General features: G+C 45.2%; 2 protein-coding genes across 7 annotated transcripts in view; one reads left to right on the plus strand and one right to left on the minus strand.

Annotated features, from left to right (window-relative positions):
• VPS13B (vacuolar protein sorting 13 homolog B) overlaps nt 1-13,178 on the plus strand; it is an 805,543-nt gene extending 792,365 nt beyond the window's left edge. For all 6 annotated transcript variants that reach the window (XM_058699592.1, XM_058699588.1, XM_058699591.1 and 3 more), the window contains 4 exons: nt 4,315-4,491; nt 6,614-6,716; nt 7,513-7,762; nt 11,597-13,178. In XM_058699592.1, the coding sequence (XP_058555575.1) occupies nt 4,315-4,491; nt 6,614-6,716; nt 7,513-7,762; nt 11,597-11,845 (779 nt within the window). In that variant the 3' untranslated portion in view covers nt 11,846-13,178. The remainder of the gene's footprint in view (nt 1-4,314; nt 4,492-6,613; nt 6,717-7,512; nt 7,763-11,596) is intronic.
• Nucleotides 13,179-13,921: 743 nt separating this feature from the next.
• The window catches only part of LOC131494875 (cytochrome c oxidase subunit 6C), a 63,629-nt gene continuing 57,713 nt past the window's right edge, over nt 13,922-19,837 (minus strand). Inside the window, exon 5 of the mRNA XM_058699601.1 lies at nt 13,922-14,047. The gene's annotated coding sequence lies outside the window, so the exon portion shown is untranslated. The remainder of the gene's footprint in view (nt 14,048-19,837) is intronic.

Here is a 19,837-nt window from a genome sequence, read left to right on the forward strand (position 1 = left end):
TGCTTACAACTGCTAAATGCAATGAAGTGCCTGATTGAAGTTAGAGCTATTATCATTTTGTTTGAAACCCATGCTGAGTGAAACCAGAATATTAGTTCCTCGGTTTCTTCCTCTAGAAGAAACATTTACAACCCAGTTAGCAAAAATATATTGAAAGACCACTTGAGTGTTGACGGAGCATTTTCACCTGTGTCATCCTGTCTGATCTGCAAGCCCTGGCACAGATAGGAAGTTAAGTGCCTTGCCCAGGTCACACCTCCACCAGGACAAGAGCCTGGGCTTTTCCACATGTCACCCACCCTGGAGGGCTCCGAGCCTGGAAACAATCAGGATGTGGGGAGACTGAACAATTGAAAGTTCCAGGGTAGGAAAAACACATTTTCCCCAAATGTTTATGGGTTTGGTGGGCCTTCTTGCCTCTGTTTCACCCTCATGGGGACACTGTGGAGTGTTACGAGGTCCTTGAAAAATCAAAGGGAGTCGTTAGCTGCCGTGCCCAGCCGCGTCGCCCCGAGTCAGCAAGGAAGTGTCAGCCGGTGGAGAGATGCCGCCGAGGCGCTTGGACAAGCGCCACCAGTTTTGAGAGAGCAGTGGCTTTGGGGAAAACTCTGTTTAGCCTACAGAATTGGTAATAAGGCTTCCCCACATTTACCAAACCCACTCCCAAACACCCGCCTTTCTCCTGCACCCTGGAGTCCATGCTGGGAGAGGATGTGAGCTCCGTGTCACAGTCACACTCCGTGTTCCCTCCCAGACGTGACTTCTCTCTCGTGAATACCAAAGGCAGGATGTCAGAGCTTGCTTCTGTCATCCCCTTCTCTTGGGCCGCTGCCTGATGGCCGAAGCACTGCGGATTTCCCAGCAGCCACACCCTCCGTGTGCACGCCACGCTGGGTCTGCCCCTCGGAATCCCACCCAAATCGGCCTCTCCCAGGTGAATCGGGACGTTTGCCCTGGAGTGAGTGAGGAAGAGCCCGGCACCAGCAGTCCCGATGCCACTACCGGCCGTCGGCAGGCGGGTTGCAGTTAGTGGAGAATCTGGGAATAACAGAAGTGCTTCCTCCCCAGTGAAATTAATCTGTTCCGGCCTCAAGCTAGAATACCTCCCGTACTCTATGTGTAGGTTTGGTTCGTCTCTGAAGTGCTGTGCCATACTGCCCGCCTTAGGCCTGTGCCTCTGCTGTTGGGATCTGGAAAAAAAAAAGTGTCCAAAGTAAAATTACAGCATGTGGCGAGGGCAGCACCAAAACAGCCACATAGGCAGGAAGCTTCATAGAGCGGCGAGCAGTGTTTTCTGCCCAAGGCTGGGGAGATGGTCCTGAAAGAGTGAGGGAGGCCCCCCCCTCCTTGCTTCACAAAGAAAGCCTTCCTCCTCCAACTAAAGGGTAGCAAAGGGAACACCTCCCACCTCTGCCTCGCCTGGCACGCGCAGAGCGCACAGAAACTCCCCTCTGAGGCACGCTTCCTTCCGCACCTCCCTTCATCACATCACAGCCGGCTCCATGTGGCCGCCCTCCCCGTGGGCCTGATGCCAACAGACAAGTTTGGGGATCAGTTTCCACTACTTAGAGCAGAGGTCAAGTATATGACAGTAAATAATTTACCAGTCGTGGGATTTAGGTGGATTAGACCTAATAAGAGAGCCTGCTGAAGCCCTGAGAGAAGCTGCCTCTCTCCGGGCAGGGCTGCAGATGCTGCGAAATGGCTGCTAGTCTCTCACGGCCTCTCTGGTCTCCGGCTCGCACCTGATGACCAGTGAGGTGTTGGTGTGTGTGTGACAGGCCAGCTTTTCCCCTCCAGGGTCTGGTGCTGGGCGGGGGCATGGGATCTGACAGCTCCTTCTCTACCTCTGAGAATCTAACACCTTGTCATGAGGTTCAGATTTTCTACTCTCTGGGCTGCCCAACGAGTTTATCTATCAAAGCCGCGGTTACTGAGCCCTCCCTGTGGTTGGTGGCCGGAGAAAGTGGAAGATCAAAGGGGAGTTTCACTGTGATACCTGTTTGCACTTAGGCAGGTAGAAGTTAGAAGTTAGAGCTCTGTATGGATACTCACGGCCATCAAGGCTCTACGTTCCTCGTAGAGGTTAGGCCTGGCACGTTAAAGGGAAGTGGAAGCTTCTCCGTGAAGTAACCACAAGCCCCTCAACTCAATTTTAATAGTCTTAATGGAAATCTGTCCTTGAGAAAAGGCATTTCTTAAATAATTTAATCTATTGGTGAGTTTGTATTTCCCTCCGTTTTCCTACTGACTTAAGCATGGAGACCTTTCAAAGAAATCAGATCATGACGTTACAAAAGCTGTATTCTTTTTTTTTTTTTTTTTTTTACATTTATTTTATTTTTGAGAGGCAGAGAGAGACAGAGCACAAGTGGTGGAGGGGCAGAGAAAGAAGGAGACACAGAATCCGAAGCGGGCTCCAGGCTCTGAGCCGTCAGCACAGAGCCCAATGCGGGGCTCGAACCCACAAACCATGAGATCATGACCTGAGCCAAAGTCGGACGCTCAACCGACTGAGCCACCCAGGCGCCCCACAAAAGCTATATTCTTTGATTTGATGCTATTCCCTTTGAACTGTCTACCCTGAGATGATCTGAAGGGAAGACCCCCATGGTTCTTGCCTCTGCCGTGCACCAATGGTGGCCACCACCCCCATTGACACTTCCCAGCTGCTCTGACTCCCAACCTCATGGATGGACAGCAGGACATCACAGTCCTCCTCCTAAACACACGAGGCAAGCTCCCCAGCCTGAGTGCCGGGAGGGGTGTCTGGAGGGCGCTGAAACAGTGACCCCTCGGCCCTCCACAGCCAGGGCAGCTGGGGCCACTGGGGAGCAGCGTCCTCTGCCTCCCCAGTCAGTTGCTGAGAAGGTTTGGGAAGCTTTGGTCAAGGCTGAGAAACAGACCCGTCGCCTCAGGTCATTCTTAATCTGTTGATACATAAATTTAAATGGCTCTGTCCAAATTCAGAGGAATGGAATCCATGAAGAACTTTCCCTTTACAATTGACCCGAAGGAACTGGCCTTTGTTTTACTGGATTTTGTTCAGGGGAATATTACTTGAAATTAGCAGGTCATTAACAGAGACCTGGAAATCTCCGTTTACCCAAGAGACTTTGAATTAGTGGCATTTGGAATAATGGGTTTTGACATGTACTAAAATTTCTACCAGGGGAACTCTGCATTTTCCATCCTTTCCATTAATCCTAGCAGGACTGAGTTGAAAACAGAAAATTCTGTCAAGAACTGTAATAAAATGTTTACCTCTTACTGAGCTAGAGAACCCTCCACTCCATCATTGGGGGAAAGAAAAAACAAAACAAAACTGGGACCAGTGAAGCCCTTATGAAGTCTCAAAGTAAGAGGAACAAGAGGAAGGACCCACAGGAGGCTGAGGGATTCGCCCTCCAGGATACCTGACCGGGCTGTCCTCTGGGAAAACCGCAGGAGCAGACTGCTGAGAGCAGGGTAGCTGTTCTGAAGTGAAGAGCAAGCGGCCAAACCTCAATGGAAGTAGGAAGGAAGGAGGTTTTTCTAAGACTGGCAGACTGGAGAGCCTCTTTTATAAACAGGATCAGTGAACAGCTTGGTGGTTTAGAGCTGGGCTGGGACTCTGCCTCTCTAGACTCAAACCCTGGCTCAGGCATAGGACAGCTGTGTGACCTTGGGGACAAACTCCTTAACCTCTCTGTGCTCCGCGGCCTTATCTAGGAGCTGAGGATAAAAACCACGTCCGACTCCTAGGATTATGAGGATTAATGATCTCATACAAATAACACTCGATATAGTCCCCAGCACATAGCAAGCACTCAAAACAGATTAGCTATAATAGAAATAATTGCTGTGTCAACAATTACATTAATATATTATTAAAGAATTTCTCTTATCACTATTAAAAGGGAGAACATGGAAAGGGGACGGTCTCTTCCAGTTTTTTTCACCCTCTTACTTCAGTGCAAATGTATCAGGCTGAGCAGGCTTGCTCTCTCCTCTTTGTCTTCTGGACAAAGGCATGTGAAGTGTCACTTTGGAATAGTCTGACTTGGTTATTAAATTCTGAACCGGACTTCACAGATCCTAACTGTGATGGACCAAAAACCCAGGCTGAATATTATGTTCTGGTGAAGATCATACATGTCTAAGTCAGTGCTCCATGAACTTACATAATTGATGAATAAATGTATAGTAAAGAACTTCCTAAGGAGGGTGCATTTTCATCTTCAGTCCACATAAAACTGTCTTCTGGATTGAAGGTTTTCACTTTCTCGGGATTTTAAGCCTCAGTCCTCACTGGAGGCATTTGCTGTTTTTCAGGTGCAATTGCTGGCATAGTCGATCAGCCCATGCAGAACTTCCAGAGAACATCGGAAGCTCATGCTTCAGCAGGACACAAGGCCAAGGGTGTCATCTCGGGCGTGGGGAAAGGAATCATGGGGGTGTTCACAAAGCCCATCGGAGGAGCCGCTGAGCTCGTGTCACAGACTGGCTATGGTAAGTCGCGGGGCACCTGACAGGCCAGCTCAGACGTCACGGATTAGTTTGCGATTAGGGTCTCCGAGTTAACGTAGGCCTTCGCATGGCAAAGCAGTGAAAATAAAACGGATACATCTACAAGTAGGTAAATAGCCGTCTTTCTCAGCTCCTTACACTTATTTGTGCAAAGGGTAGAATCATACTACTAATCATAAATTATAATAATTAAAGGCCCAGGAATCAATTTGTAATTTCATTATATCTATCTCACAGAATCTTTTTACAGTACATCTAAATAAAATGGACTTTAGTGAGAAGTCACCAGGGAGAGGCCGAAGGCAGTTGAGAGCGATATGTAGAAAATATTGAAGCAGAGGATAGAACTATTACTTTTTCTGGTGACCAGTTTGAAAGGAAAAGTAGGTTATAAGGCAGGAAGATATCCGTGTGGAGGCAGCATGTATGTATTCGGAGAGAGGAGCGTGTGTGCGCGCGCGTGCGTACGTGGGTTCGCGCACACGCGCTCACAGAGCCCTGCTTCTGCGGACTCTGGGCCGAGTTCCCGGAAAGCCTTTCCCCGAGCAGACAGCTGTGGGGAACGGGCTCGTGGCACCACCTGCTCTCGGATGGTGGGGTGCCGGGCCCCTCCCACGCTCGTGTACACCCAGGAGTGATGGGTGTGCCGCAGGAAGCGCCTCCCCCTGTATTATGTTCTGCGCTCTTGGCAGAGCGCACCGCAGTGCCCTGACAAACAGGTGACTGCGACTGTTCCCTTTTTACCAACACTCCCGTGCCCTCATTCTGGTCCTCCAGCCGGCTGTCCGGCCACTCTCACAGACCACAGGAGGGCTGGGCTGTCAGACACGCGAGCCCTCTGCCTCCGGCCATAGTGGCGGGGGTACATCTCACCGCAGGCACCCCGTGCCTCCGCGGGGCCGACAGGAGTGTCTGAGAAGGGGAGAGGGGGAGACAAATGCCCCCCTCCGGCAACCATCCGGAGGGGCTTTCAGAGGCCACACAGATGCGAACATGTGTTCCCCTTGGCTTTTCCCCTCGCCTCCTCCCTCCCCGTTTCTGTCTCTGTCTCTGTCTCTGTCTCTCTCTCTCTCTCTCTCTCCCTCCCTCCCTCCCTCTCCCCCCCCCCCCTCCCTCTCTCTCCTTCCGTGAATGACATTTTCACTCACAGGGAACGGGGCACAAAGAACCGCCGTAGCCCGAAAGCAGCCCGGGCACACTCCCTTTATCAGATGCTTACACATCAGTAAACAGCGTTCCGTGGCTGCAGACCCCAGCCCATCCTTCATAAATCCCTTTGTTCCTCACCGGGAGTCTCCCGGGCCGAGGACCCCTCCCGTAGGTCAGAGCATCTCGGAGCAGAGCTTCACGTGGCCTTGTTGCTTTCCATCATTCTTGTAAAACTTTTATTACCGCACTGAAGGTTTTACAAACCACTAACTCTCAGTCTAATGACTGTGCCTCGTTTATAAACATTTACAAGCCCTCGGGAAGCACACATGCTGTACCATCTTTGGTTCTGGAGAGTCTCTTTGGAGGCCGCGTGGTGCTGCTGGGTGCCCTCGTTCGGTGCCGGTACCAGGGGGAGCGTGTAATAAACCGGAGGCCCCACGAGTGCTCATAAATGTAAATGGATTCGTGTTTAACAGCTGGATTAAGTCACTGAAATACTGTATCTAGGCAAACCATGTGCCTTTGTGTGCATCTCTGTGTGTGTTGTGTTTTTTATTGTTTGCCCAGCCCAGCACAGATACAGAAGTATTGTAACATTAAGCAAGGAAGTCAGCTAACAATCTTGACTTTATCGCATAAACTGTAATGGCGTGTGAGCTGTTGCTCAGGATGGATTACTCCCAGGAGCGTGATGCTTCCGTTAATTGCCAGTCCAGCCTATGCTTGGACTGTCGTTCACTCATTTTTCAGTTTGTAGCTAATGTAAGATCGCCAGAGTTCAGAGCGTTGCAGTGTTTAATGATTATCTATCCATACGACTGCTTCCAAAGACTTGACATCATTTTGGATCTGTAGTGTTTTATGGATGGCTATAAGCAGATGACATCACTATACCGTGGAACTGGTTTCCAGAAAAACAACTAGTAAAACTCCCTTACTTCTCTCGCCACAGGTATTTTACATGGAGCTGGACTTTCTCAGCTTCCCAAACAGCGCTATCAGCCAAGTGATCTACATGCTGACCGGGCCCCAAACAGCCACGTCAAATATGTCTGGTAGGATTATCTAGATGCTTGTTCAGCTGCATACGCATGTTAACAGGGCCTGGCTTGCTGTCGAGCTAACGGCCCCTACTTCCAGGGGAGCCCGGGGGTTGGGGGGGGGGGGGGCGGCCGCGTTCGGCATCTCAGGTTGCCCGAGGCCATCATAGCGCCAGGGAGAGGCTGCCGTCCCCAGATGTGGGACGCCTCTCGCGCACCCCTCGGGGGAAGCTGCACGCTGATGGAGCAGCCTAGGCCTGCAAGGGGACCGGGGACTCTCCATGAAGCCAGCGTTCTGATCAGGGGTGACGTTTCTAATGGGAAGAAAAGGAGCTGGTCAGAGCCAAGGGAAATCCTTGTCCCCAGGAAGGAGCTGGATTCGGTTGACCAGAATCAGTTTGTGAATGAAAGTGGTCATTACAGCCTGGGTGGCCCAGTCGGTTGAGCATCCGACTTCGGCTCAGGTCACGATCTCGCGGTCCGTGAGTTCGAGCCCCACGTCGGGCTCTGGGCTGATGGCTCAGAGCCTGGAGCCTGCTTCCGATTCTGTGTCTCCCTCTCTCTCTGCCCCTCCCCCGTTCATGCTCTGTCTCTCTCTGTCCCAAAAATAAATAAACGTTAAAAAAAAAATTAAAAAAAAAAAAAAAGTGGCCATTACGTGTGAGGCTAAAGTTGATCATCAGATTGGCGAGGGCCCTTTGCCTCTGGGGACCTTCGCGTAAGAATGCCCCAGCCCTTGGTACAGTGCGCACTGATACAGGACCATCTTTTCCAAACTGGCTTCTAGCCTCACTTCTCTCCTCTGAAACAGGAAAATGCTTCAGTCTCTGGGCAGACCGGAAGTCCACATGGCCCTGGATGTGGTTCTGGTGAGGGGCTCAGGCCAGGAGCACGAAGGGTGCCTGCTGCTGACCTCGGAAGTGCTCTTCGTGGTGAGCGTCAGCGAGGACACGCAGCAGCAGGCCTTCCCTGTCACGGAGATCGACTGTGCACAGGACAGCAAGCAAAACAACCTGCTCATCGTGCAGCTCAGGCAGCCGCGAGTGGCCTGCGACGTGGAGGTACATTTCAGAAAACGGGGGGGACTGCGCGGCTAACAGCCAGGGAAGCAGAGATGCAGGCTGACCGCCGGTAACCAGGCAGTTGGGGCTGCAGCCTGTGGAGGCTGCTGGGGACCGGGAGGGCCGTCACAGGAAGCAGCGTGGGGGAGGGGGACAAGGGGGCCCGTGCGGAAGCAAGTTGGGAAGCCCCAACCCAGGTGTGTGTGTGAGGCTCCCTTAGGGGAGCCCAGCAGCGGGCCAGATGGACTTGAGGCCTGGGGCTATGCCACCCTAAGAACTGAACGAGGCGTGGTCGTCAGGGCGCCGGGGTGCTGAAGGAGACGGGACAGCGGAGCTCCAGGACACACAGGTGTGTCCAAGAAGGGCCAGGGCCGAGGCAGCAATTCTGTGCTGCTGCTCCACAAAGCAGGCACAAGTCTGGTGGCACAGGAGAGGACTGCCACGGAAGTGAGGGGACCGGGAAACAAGTTCACAAACCAGGAAGGAGGTCTCACTCACTCTCTCCCCCGTTTCCACTCCAAGACCTCACGGGTCAGAATTCTGGGCACGAATCTCTTTCCTCCCCCTGCTCTGTACTGTGTGTGGCTCAGCGTTCCCTTTCCCACGGGGCAGATTCCCATCCCTTAAGTACCGTGGGGCACCCCCTGGGCTGCCGCTTAGGCTCTTGGGGCAGTTCTCTGGCCCAGCCTGGCCTGTTCCTGTACTGCACGCTGGCTCCCGACCACACAGAAGTTGCCACGGGATGGAGGCCCAGGCAGGGCACACTGGGTGTCAGGGGTGAGCCCTGACAAGAGTGACACCAGCTTCCTACAGTCTAGCGGCGAGCAGGTGCACCCCGTGGAAAACTGCTCTGTTCCTGCCTCCCCATTCACTGCCTGATCCAAGGGTCTCTAAGAGTTGACCTACGAAACAGACCTGTTTTTCCACTCAGCAAGGGGAGTGCAGGTCAGTGGCAAGCTGGGACCTGCTGGTCCTAACCTGAGGACTGAGTGGCCCCAGGAAAGGACAGCAAACCTGCCTGCGGCAGGTCCTGCCCCGTTCTTTATTTTCTTCCTGGTATGGGAGCCTGTGTCTCCCTCGCACCACTGTTTGGGTAAAATTATCTGAGAAGAGGGAAGGCAGCCAACCACAACAACTCTGAGATTTCTCTAGCTTCTTGGATCCTAATCAGTCAGGCTTTAAGCTGGGGCTTGGCACTAGGCGCACATTGCTCTTCGAGTTGATGACTTTCTGGGAATAAACAGAGGTCAGATGTCCAGGCTGACTTTAGATCTGCCAAAATCTTCTGATCCAATTGACAATAAAGCAGCAGTGATCTGGCTACAGGATTTGGCAAGGGACGCTGTCATTATCTTCAAGTCCTTGGTCCCTAACGAGAAACTTCCAAGGCCTTCGGGAATCTATCGTTATTCCTTAGCTGCTTGGGAAATCTCTCATATCTTAAACTGAAGACCGGAGATTCAGCTTTTGTTGTTAAAACAGTCTCTACTGTCTTCAGTTGTGATCCTTCTCCCTTTGGCTTTTGTTTGAGGAGGGTACTGTGGGGAATTATCATAGCTGGGAAGGAACAGGCCTGCTTCTCTGGGGGTTAATGAGATGATAGCTGGAGTCACCACTCGTAGAAGTTGCCAAGGTTAATTGAGACCATGGGATCACGGAGTTAGAGGCAGAAAAGCACTGATGCTCTGGACACCATGCTCAACACTGGTCTTCCATCGGTACTCGGGGAGAACAGGGGGCTGGATTAAGGGGGAAGAGGCCGGAAGAGATGACTGAGGGCAGGAATAGTGCAGGGCAGCTGTGGAGTTTACCCAGCAGCACCTGGCTGTCCCGGCACAGGACAGAAATGGTGGAGATCCAGTACGCGGTCAGCCCCCAAATTCTTTCTCTGAACCTATCCCACTTTACCTCCCCCAACTCCTAAGAAACAGGAAATAACTGCCCCCTCAGTCCTGTGTCCAAACCCTACCCCCTTCCCCACTCACCCCAAAGGAGACCCAAACTTTACAACAAAATGCCCGTTTCTTTTCTGAGACGGCACACCCTTCCGTAGGAGTGCTGTGACCCAGTGTATGCGCAAAACGAGGCGGGGGAATCACTCGGCAGTGCAGCCTGACACGGGGACTTTTCCTCAGCTGCCGTGCTCACGTCAGTCAGGACTAGTCACCTGCAAACCGAATCCACAGATGTACACCTGGGTTAAGAAGCCTACCTGCTGTCTTCCAGGGAAAACTAAGAACAGTATTTTTAGATCTTCATATAAAATGGCTTTTCTGCTTTTTTTGCTTCAGATACTAGGAAACACAGCTCCTTTGAAATTTGGAAGGAATTAATTTGTAGATGACATCACTCAGTATATTGAAATGTGGCAGGATTCAAATATTTTTAAATCAGCATTTGCTTTTCTTGGTTAAATGCAGCCATTTTTAGGGTAATAATTGCTTAATATGCCTGGCACATTATTGAAATCCCTTATGAGAGGCTCAACATGAGTCAGAAGGTCAATTTATTCCTTGGCCAGGTTCCTTTCACAGCACGGGTTTTCCTGTGCTGCTGTTCAGGAGGAGCAATTAAGACTTTCTGTGTTTTCAAAGCTTTCCAGCTGAATTCTGACCCCATCAAATGATATCATCAGAGCTCTGGCCTTTTCCTGGTGGTACACAGCTTTCATCTGTCAGTGAAACTTTGGGGGCCTTTCTTTTCTTTCCCAAGCTTCAAAATAGGAGATCCGAACTCTAACGGATACCCTACTTATTTTTCTGGCAGGCCCTTACTCCTTACCGTCTACTGGCTTTGTACAGCTTTTAAGACACCCTTGGCTGCACTGTTTCTGTGCCCTACACAGAAACACAGAAATTCTTTACATTACTACTACTTTGAGGACTCAAAAGCCCTTGTTAATTCTTACCCGGAGTGATCTTGCCAACATTTGGTAGGTACAGAACCACTGAAAAGGCCAGTGGCTACCTGATTCCCACAGATCAGTAGTTTATACTGGAAACGTCCCAGTCCACGTGATCTACACCCTAGATAGCTACAAAAGCTCAGGGTGGGAAGAATTTATAGATCCAATTGCCTTTGATGGGTGCTTTCTCAGAAAATCTCACTTAAGAACTTAGGTAGTATATCTCAGTTCTCCTATTTGAATTCCACTGAAGATGAGCCAGACTTTTATGAACCATAAATGTACTTTGCATCCTCCCTTTTTTTCCATAAAAATTTCCCCTTCCTCTGCCCAGTTTCCGAACCCCCCCCCCCGACCTCTGGCTTTAAATCCTAGTGTTTATAAAAACAGAAAATGTTACAGTTCAAAAGGTATTTTTTTAATGCTCTGTCCAAAGCCACTGGTTTGAAAGAGGTGCTCTTCTCCAGAATTTTTTCTGTCAAACTTTAGAGGTTTAAGGAGACAGGCAAACAGAACTTTTATTTCAGGATGCGAGTTTAATGTTGATTTATGCAGAGGAAAGACACTCTTCTTTGTCCCTGAGCTGGTTAGTAAAGAGCAGTGACAGATGTTTAATAGTTAATGAGTAAAATGTTACCAAATCATCAACTTCAAACATGGGAATTTCACACAACACCAAACGCGTATTCAAAGGAGGTTGTCCTAACAGTCCCGTGCAGAGCTTCGTTTGTACTGCTGAAAGCGCAGTGTTATCACTGCCACAGCTCAGAGGAAAAATAAAAAGCACAGCGTTGGATAAAAATGGCTTTATTAGAGGACCTCAAAGCATAATGCACAGATGTATGAGTCAAAAACAGAAGGAATACTTTGGTCATGGGAGTCCCATTATGAAAATTTGGCAACCTTGAGACTTTATTTTTGGATCCTAGGTGGATGGAGCCCGAGAGAGACTGTCAGAACAACAGTACAACAGACTTGTGGACTACATCACAAAGACATCCTGCCACCTGGCCCCCAGCTGCTCTTCCGTGCAGACAGCATGCCCAGTGGTGGCTGTGGAGCCTCTCCCCTCCACGGTGAAAACATACCATTATATGGCCGACCCACATTTTGCTCAAGTCTTCATTAGTAAATTTAACATGGTAAAAAATAAAGCCCTGAGAAAAGGGTTCCCCTGAGTACCCTCTGAGGTGTTGATCCCTGCTTGTACAATTTATTTTTGAAAAAGAAACGTAACTAGTTCTGATAGTATCTAAGATGGACACAAGGCCAATACTTTAATTATAGGTAGTTTTTCAGCCTCTTCTAAAATTAATTCCTTTCCCTAAAACTAAAATGCAGTAAATAAAAAACGTGTTCCTTTCCCATTTGGAGACATTGATTAAAAGTCTCTGTTGTCATCTCATCACACATGTATTCCCTTTTGCTCTCTAATAGTATTTGCTAAATTGTTTACTATAATTAAGATCTGTTAACTCTCTGCTCTAACACAAAATGTGGTCAGGCCTTAGAATGGAGAGACTGGTTAAAACTTCATTCCCAACCGCATCTGTTTCTAGGCTAAAACACTATCTTGGCCTAATATTCTCGTCTGCAAATGTTTGGAATCTTTAAGTGCTTAGGATTTTATTGTTTAACTTGTTAAATTTATTACTTAAATGTGATGCTCTTCTTTAAGTAAAACCTGCTATGTATGTTCCTACTTTAAAGTCTGCATTTTACTGAAATTTACAAGACATTCTCATGACTGTCCAGCTACACTGTGGAAAAAAATGTCTCTCCAATTCGTTTTAGCAAACCAGCTTAGAGTAAATCCAATGTCCGTCAATGAAAACAGAGCACCCAGAGTGCTCAGACAACTAGGTATTCCCTTTGACACTCTCTTCTGGAAGGGTTTTAACAGGATATTCATACTGCCCTGGGATACTGGAGGGGAGTCAAGAACCCCAATGTTAGTTAACCTTACCAATGAACCAGTCCAAATAGTTTATTCTGAACTGATCCAATACAAAAATATTCCCAGTGACTGATATTATTTCTGCATTTAAGGATGGATTTTTATCAAGACTCTGGGTTACCAGATATCATCTTTAATAGTAAAAATCTCACTCTGATTAAAATATTTTTACTGACTATATCCAAATTGGGTCTACAAACTGTTACATACAACTGTGAGATGCTAAAAATTCAATTTCAAACGCCCACTAATTTTTAATTAAATCTCACGTGTCATTGGGCACGAGAAGTCACTGTGTAGTTGTTTCTGCAAAGTGAGACTATTAATGAACAATTCAGCCTGAATTCGAAAAACTGATTCTTCCACTAGTTTGTTGTGTCACACTCATTTGGGATAGTGACAGCTTTGTCAACCTCAAGAGTAACTATTTTTAAGAATGTAAATATGTATTAATTATTGTATCTTTTATGGTCATTTTGGCATACTACTTCTAAGAACTGTTATATAAATTGTTGAAAATAAAAGGAATCCTTGAATTACTGACCACACACAAATGTGTACTGTCACCAGGTGTTTTTTTCCAATGCAGGTTTTCACCAATTCCTGGGTTTAATATGGCTCACATTAGGACCCAAGAATTCTGTGGGAGTTAAAACGGTTAAGAAACAGTTTTTGTTATCCTAATAAAGTGCCAATCAGTGGTAAAACTAGCTTAGGCTAAAATAAACTTGATTTTTAAAATTCTCTGTATTACTTTGATCACAAAAAAAGCATTAATAATTAATATAGGGGAGAAAGGTCCTAAGTCACCCCCCCACCACCACTCTCTTATTATTAACAGATATTAATTACCCTAATACAACTTTTTTGGACTAGATCTGTATTCCAACTTACATATACATACTGATAGCTCTTTAACAGTGAGTAAAAGAACCTTTATATTTTAATTATCTATTACATCTGGCAATTAATCCAGCAGGGCTACCAAACAGTGACAATGAAGCCCAAGGACATATCTTACAAAAACTGTTCTCTGTCCCTTCTAAGAGCATAAAGAACAGTAGCTTTGTAGACTCCTATAGACCCCCTTACTTCATGACGCAGGACCAAGAAAGGCACCTAGCAGTATTTCAGTGAAATTAACCTCAGAGCAATAAAAAATATCCTAAAACAATGAAACCGTTAAGAAATCTTGAAATCAAGTTATCTTCCTAAGGTTCATAAATACACACAGTTAAAATCTCTTAATTCTGATGCAAGCACACTGAAGTATCAATAAGAATAAATGAGCAAAGACTTACTGTCCACAGTATCTGTTAGTTTATTTATCAAGACAAACTATTCCATAACCCAATATTCATGTTTCATACTTCTGGAACACAGGTCAGTGACAAACTTCCATGGAACTCAACCCAAAGAAATTCTGTGGAAAAAACACAGTGGCTTAGTTAATGACAAGCATTCTCTGCTAACACCTCACCACCCTTAAGGTCACATAAGGTCTACTCCTGCTACTGGAGCCTACACTTGGCTCACTCACCTTTTGCCCAGGAGAAACCATTGCAGGCAGCCTGGGCTCCAGGTTCACTCTCTGCCAAGGTCCCTGACCATCCTAACCAGTTTTGGGTATATGACACCTTACTCTGACTTCTTTCCATTCACCAAATTCTGCCTTTTTCCTCCCTCTCAAGTCCACTCTCCTCCATTCCCTTCTCACATCCACATACTGTTCTGAAAAGCAGCAGCCAGTCTGTTCTAAAGAGTATTTCTATCCTTGTCTCCAAATCTTTTCTTCTTACTGGTTTTTAAACACAATCAGCTTCTCATTAAAAAAAAAAAAAAAAAAAAGGTAAAACTAACAAGTATTTAAAAATTAGCCTGTTAACATCTGATTATGAAATGCATACGCACTGTGGTAACTGTGAAAATGTCAAAGTTATAAGAAAACCAGCACTTAAGATGCAATACAGAACCATTAATATTTTCTTGATCTTTTTATTTTTACCTTCAGTCTTTTTTCTTCCCTGTGTAATTTTTACTAAACATAAAACACCCTTGGAGCACCTGGATGGCACAGTTAAGCATCCAACTCTTGGTTTCGGCTCAGGTCATGATCTCACAGTTGGTGAGTTTCAGCCCTGCATCAGGCTGTGCGCTGACATTGTGGAGCCTGCTTGTGATTCTCTTTCTCCCCATCTCTCTCTGCCCCTCTCCCACTCACACTGTGTCTCAAACTTAAAAAAACAAAAATACCCTTTATATAAAATATTTTCTATTATATAGTAATCTCGTGTTACTTTGTGAATAGCATTTCTAACGGACATAATATAGTCCATAGTATGAGAAAAATCATAATTCCTTATCGATTTTCCAACCTTTAGAAATAAAGTTCTTCTTATTTTTTCTATTGTAAGTTATATGGTAGATACTTCATACATACATACAACTGATTTCAGATAGTTCCTTTAAGATAAACAACTACAGGGGTGCCTGGGTCGCTCAGCTGAGTAAGCGTCAGACTCTTGATTTCAGCTCAGGTCATGATCTCACAGTTTGTGAAATCAAGCCCTGTGAAGGGCTCTGCACTGAATTCTCTCTCTTCTCTCTGCCCTTCCCCCACTCTCTCTCTCTCAAAAAATAAACTTAAAAATTATCTACAGCAACCAACACTAATAAAACAAGAAAAACACACAAAACGGCAGGGAATATCATGGACTTCTTTTCCTCGCTCTTGCCCCACCCCATCCTTGGTGCAGCACAATGTGCTCAGGAGGAAACTGACAATTCCTGGCTCCTCCCTCAGGACAGATGGTAAAGAATAAAAATCGCTTACAACATTCTGACTTGTTTGAGAGCTTCCCAAGGGACTTTTCTCTAACTTGCCTATCTCAGAACACCAGAACTGTGTGGCATACTTGAGATATCAGACTGCAAGCTGCTGAAAGTTGTGGTGGGTCCCAGGACACAAGAGCTACAGAGGACCTTCAGACTCACAGGCACCTATGGGCAAGAAACTATGGGCAGAGGAATAAAACAGAACAGCCAACGCTGTATACGGGAAACAGGATGAGACTCTTAGAGAAATTAACACTTAAAAAGCAACTGAGTATATACAAGAACTGGAACAAAAATGCATGCGTACACGCGCGCACACACACACACACTCAAGAAAGATGTATCTGCAGAAAAAGTGAGACAACCCTGAGCCTTTGTGCCGGGTTGTTTAGTGAAGATCTTCCCCTGCATGGAGGTAATCCACAAAGATGGGGAGGGAGGGGCTATTATTCAAATGCCCTAATTTCAACAAAAGACATACAAAGAAAGGGAAATATGGTCTATTCAAAAGACAAAATAAATTTTCAAAAACTGACACTAAAGAATTACAAGCCTCTAACTAAAAAGACTTTAAAACAACAGTCTTAAATACTGCTCAATGAGCTAAAGGAGAACTTGGACAACTAAATGAAATCAGGAAAATGATATACAAACAAAATATCAACAGAAAAATTGTTTAAAAAAATCAAAATTATGGTCCACAAAAACACAGTAACTGAACTGAAAAAAATCTCTAAGGGGTTTAACAGCAGAATCAGACAAAAGAATCAGCAAACTTGAAGAAAGTTCATTTGAATTATTGAGTCTGGGAGGAGCACAAAGGAAAGAAAATGAACAACAAAGCTTACGGGACCTGTGGGACATCATCACAAACATCAATATATGCATTATGGAACTCCCAGAAAAGCAAAGAGCAAAAGGCTTATTTATAGAAATAATGGCCAAAAACTTACCAAATTTGAGGCAAGAAACGAATATACAAACACAAGAAGTTACTTGGAAGTAGGATAAATTCAAAGAAGCCCACATCAAGACACTATAATCACACTCTCAAAATCCAAAGACAATGGATCTTCAAAGCAGCAAGAGAAAATCGATTCATCACCTACATCACCTCTGTAAGATTATCAGTGGATTTTTCAGCAGAAACCTTGCAGGTCAGAAGGCTGTCAGATGATATACTTAAAGTGCTCACAATAAAGTCAACCAAAAAACAGTATCTAGCAAAACTGTCCTTCAAAAATGAGGATGAAATTAAGACACTCCTCGATAAACAAAAAAGCTAAAGTATCAGGAGTTCCTCACTAGACTTGCAATGGGAGTTCTCCAAGTTGAAACAAAAGTATACTAAAGAGTAACTTGAAGCCATGTGAAAATATAAAGTTCTCTGGTAAAAGTAAATATATAGACAAATATAAACCAGCATCACTGTAATTGTTTCAGAACTCTTAAGTTTGCAGGATTTAAAAAACAAAAAGCATTAAAAAACTATAAATCTATGTTAACGAGTATGCTATATATAATCTGTGACTAATAAAGTGGGGGAGGAGAGTTGTTAAAGAGTAAAATTTTTATCTGCAATTGAAAATATCAGTCTGAAGTAGATTGTTGTCATTTTTTTTTTCAAATATATTTACTGGGGTGCCTGAGTGGCTCATTCGGTTAAGCGTCCAACTTTGACTCGGGTCATGATCTCATGGGTGTGGGTTCGAGCCCCGCATCAGGCTCTGGGCTGACAGCTTAGAGCCTGGAGCCTGCTTCTGTCACTCTTCCCCCTCCCACTTGCACTCCGTCTCGGTCTCTCTCTCTCAAAAATAAACATTAAAAAAAAAATTTCATTTATTTATTTTGAGAGAAAGACCAAAAGCATGCGTGAGCAAGGGAGTGGCAGAGAGGGAAGAAGAGAGAAAATCCCAAGCAGGCTCCACACTGCCCGCACAGAGCCCAACACAAGGCTCAAACCCAGGAACTGTGAGATGACGACCTGAGCCAAAATCAATAACCGGAATCTTAGCTGACTGAGCCACTCAGGTGCCCCAGATTATTGTAATTTTAGCATGTCCTAGAAAATACCAAAGGTAACCACAAAGAAAACATCTATAGAATTTACACAAAAGGAAAACGAAAAGGGAATCAAAACATGTCACTACAAAGAAAAACAAAAAACAAAAAAAACTAAATGCAAACGCATTGAGAGGAAAGGAAGGACAAAAAAGCTGTTCTACAGAAACAATAAAATGGCAAAAGTCTTTCCCTATCGGTAATCATCCTAAATATAAATGGTTTAAACTTCCCAAATGATACACAGTGGCAGAATAAATAAAAAACAGGATCCAATCATATGCTGTCTACAGGAGATTCACTTTAAATCTAAGGACACCACACAGTTCTAAAGTGAAAGGATAGAAAAAGATATTCCATACAAAATAATAAGCAAGAGAACAAGAGTGGCTGTACTATCATCACACAAAACTTTAAGTCAAAAGTTACAAGGGACAAAAACATTATATAAAGAAGGGTCAATTTACCAAGAAGACAGAACAATTACATATGCACCAAACACCAGACCTTTCAAATATATAAAGCAAAACACTAACAGGCTGATGGGAGAAACAGCTTCATACTAATGAATATCCCACTTTCAGTACAGTAGTCCCCGCCCTTTATCCACTGGGGACACATTCCAAGACCTCCACTGGCTACATTCTAAAACCTGCAGTGGATGCCTGAAAACACGGATAGTACCGAAACCTGTACATACTATGCTTTTTCCTAGATATACATCCCTATGACAGTTTAAATTATAAATTAAGCACAGTAAGAGACTACCAAAATAGGACTTTCCTAATTGTTAACAGTAGGCTGTAAAAAAATTTATTTAACTGTGGTCTCTCTCAAAATACCTTACTGTACCATACTCATCCTTCTTGTGATGTAAGATGGTAAAACGCCTACCGGATGAGGTACAGGGAGATGAAGGACATAGGAACTGTGGCGTAGCATTAAGCTACTACTGACCTTCTGACAATATTTCAGGAGCAGGATCATCTAAAGGACCACAGTTAACCCACAGGTAACTGAAATGGCCGAAAGTAAAACCATGGATAAATAAATGGGAACTACTGTAATGGCTAAAGAACTAGACACAAGATTATTAAGACAAGAGGACTTGAACAACACTACACACCAGGTGGACCTGACAGGTACAGAACAGAACATGCTACCTAACACCACCACAAAACACAATTTTCTCAAGTGCAGACACTGTCCAGGATAGACCATATGTTAAACCACAAAACAAGACTTAACAGATTTAAAAGGCTGAAATTATACAAACTGTCTTTTCTGATCACAATGGACTGAAACTAGAAATGAATCCAAGAAGGAAAATAAAAAAAACCCACAAAAATGCTGAAATTAAACATGTTCTTTTTTTAATTTTTTTTTTTAATGTTTATTTATTTTTGAGAGAGACAGAAGGCAAGTGGGTTAGGGGCAGGGAGAGAGGGAGACACAGAATCGGAAGCAGGCTCCAGGCTCTGAGCTGTCAGCACAGAGCCCAACGCGGGGCTCGAACTCATGAACTGTGAGATCATGACCTGAGCCGAAGTCAGACGTAAGCTGAAGTCGGATGCTCAACCGACTGAGCCACCCACGCACCCCTAAACGTGTTCTTTTTAACAACCAATGGGTCAAAGAGATCACAAGGAAAATCTTGAAAGATTTCAAATCAACGACCTAAGTTTAACACCTTAAAAACCTAGAAAAACTAAACTCAAGGCTAGAAAGGAAACAGTAAAAATTATAATAATATAGAATAGAAAAATAAGATAAATCAACAAAATCAAAAGCCAGTTATTTGCAAAGATCAACAATACTGGCAAACCTTTAGGCTAAGAAAAAAAAAAAAAAAAAGGGAGAAGACCCAGATAACTAAAAACAGAAATGAAAGGGAACATTACAACTGATTTCACAGAAATAAAAAGGATTGTAAAACAATGCTATAAACAACTCCGTCGACAAATTAGACAACTTACATGAAACACATTAATTCCTAAAATATAAATCAGGAAGAAACAGATAATATTAAACAGACCTATAACTAGTAAGGACCTTCTAATAAAGAAAAATCCAGAATCAGATGGCTTCACAGGTGAATTCTATCAAACCCTTAAAGAATTTACACCAGTCCTCCTCAAGCTCCTCCCAAGAGGAAGAGGAAGAAGAGGAGGAGGAGGAGGAGGAGGAGGAGGAGGAGGAGGAGGAGGGTGGTGGTGGTGGTGGTGGTGGTGGTGGTGGTGGTGGTGGTGGTGGTTTTAACGTCTTAAACATTTCTGGGAGGGGAGAGACTGACCCCTACTATGTTTTCCTAACCATT

Source organism: Neofelis nebulosa, chromosome 14, assembly GCF_028018385.1.
Source record: "Neofelis nebulosa isolate mNeoNeb1 chromosome 14, mNeoNeb1.pri, whole genome shotgun sequence".
NCBI classification, from domain to species: Eukaryota; Metazoa; Chordata; class Mammalia; order Carnivora; family Felidae; genus Neofelis; species Neofelis nebulosa.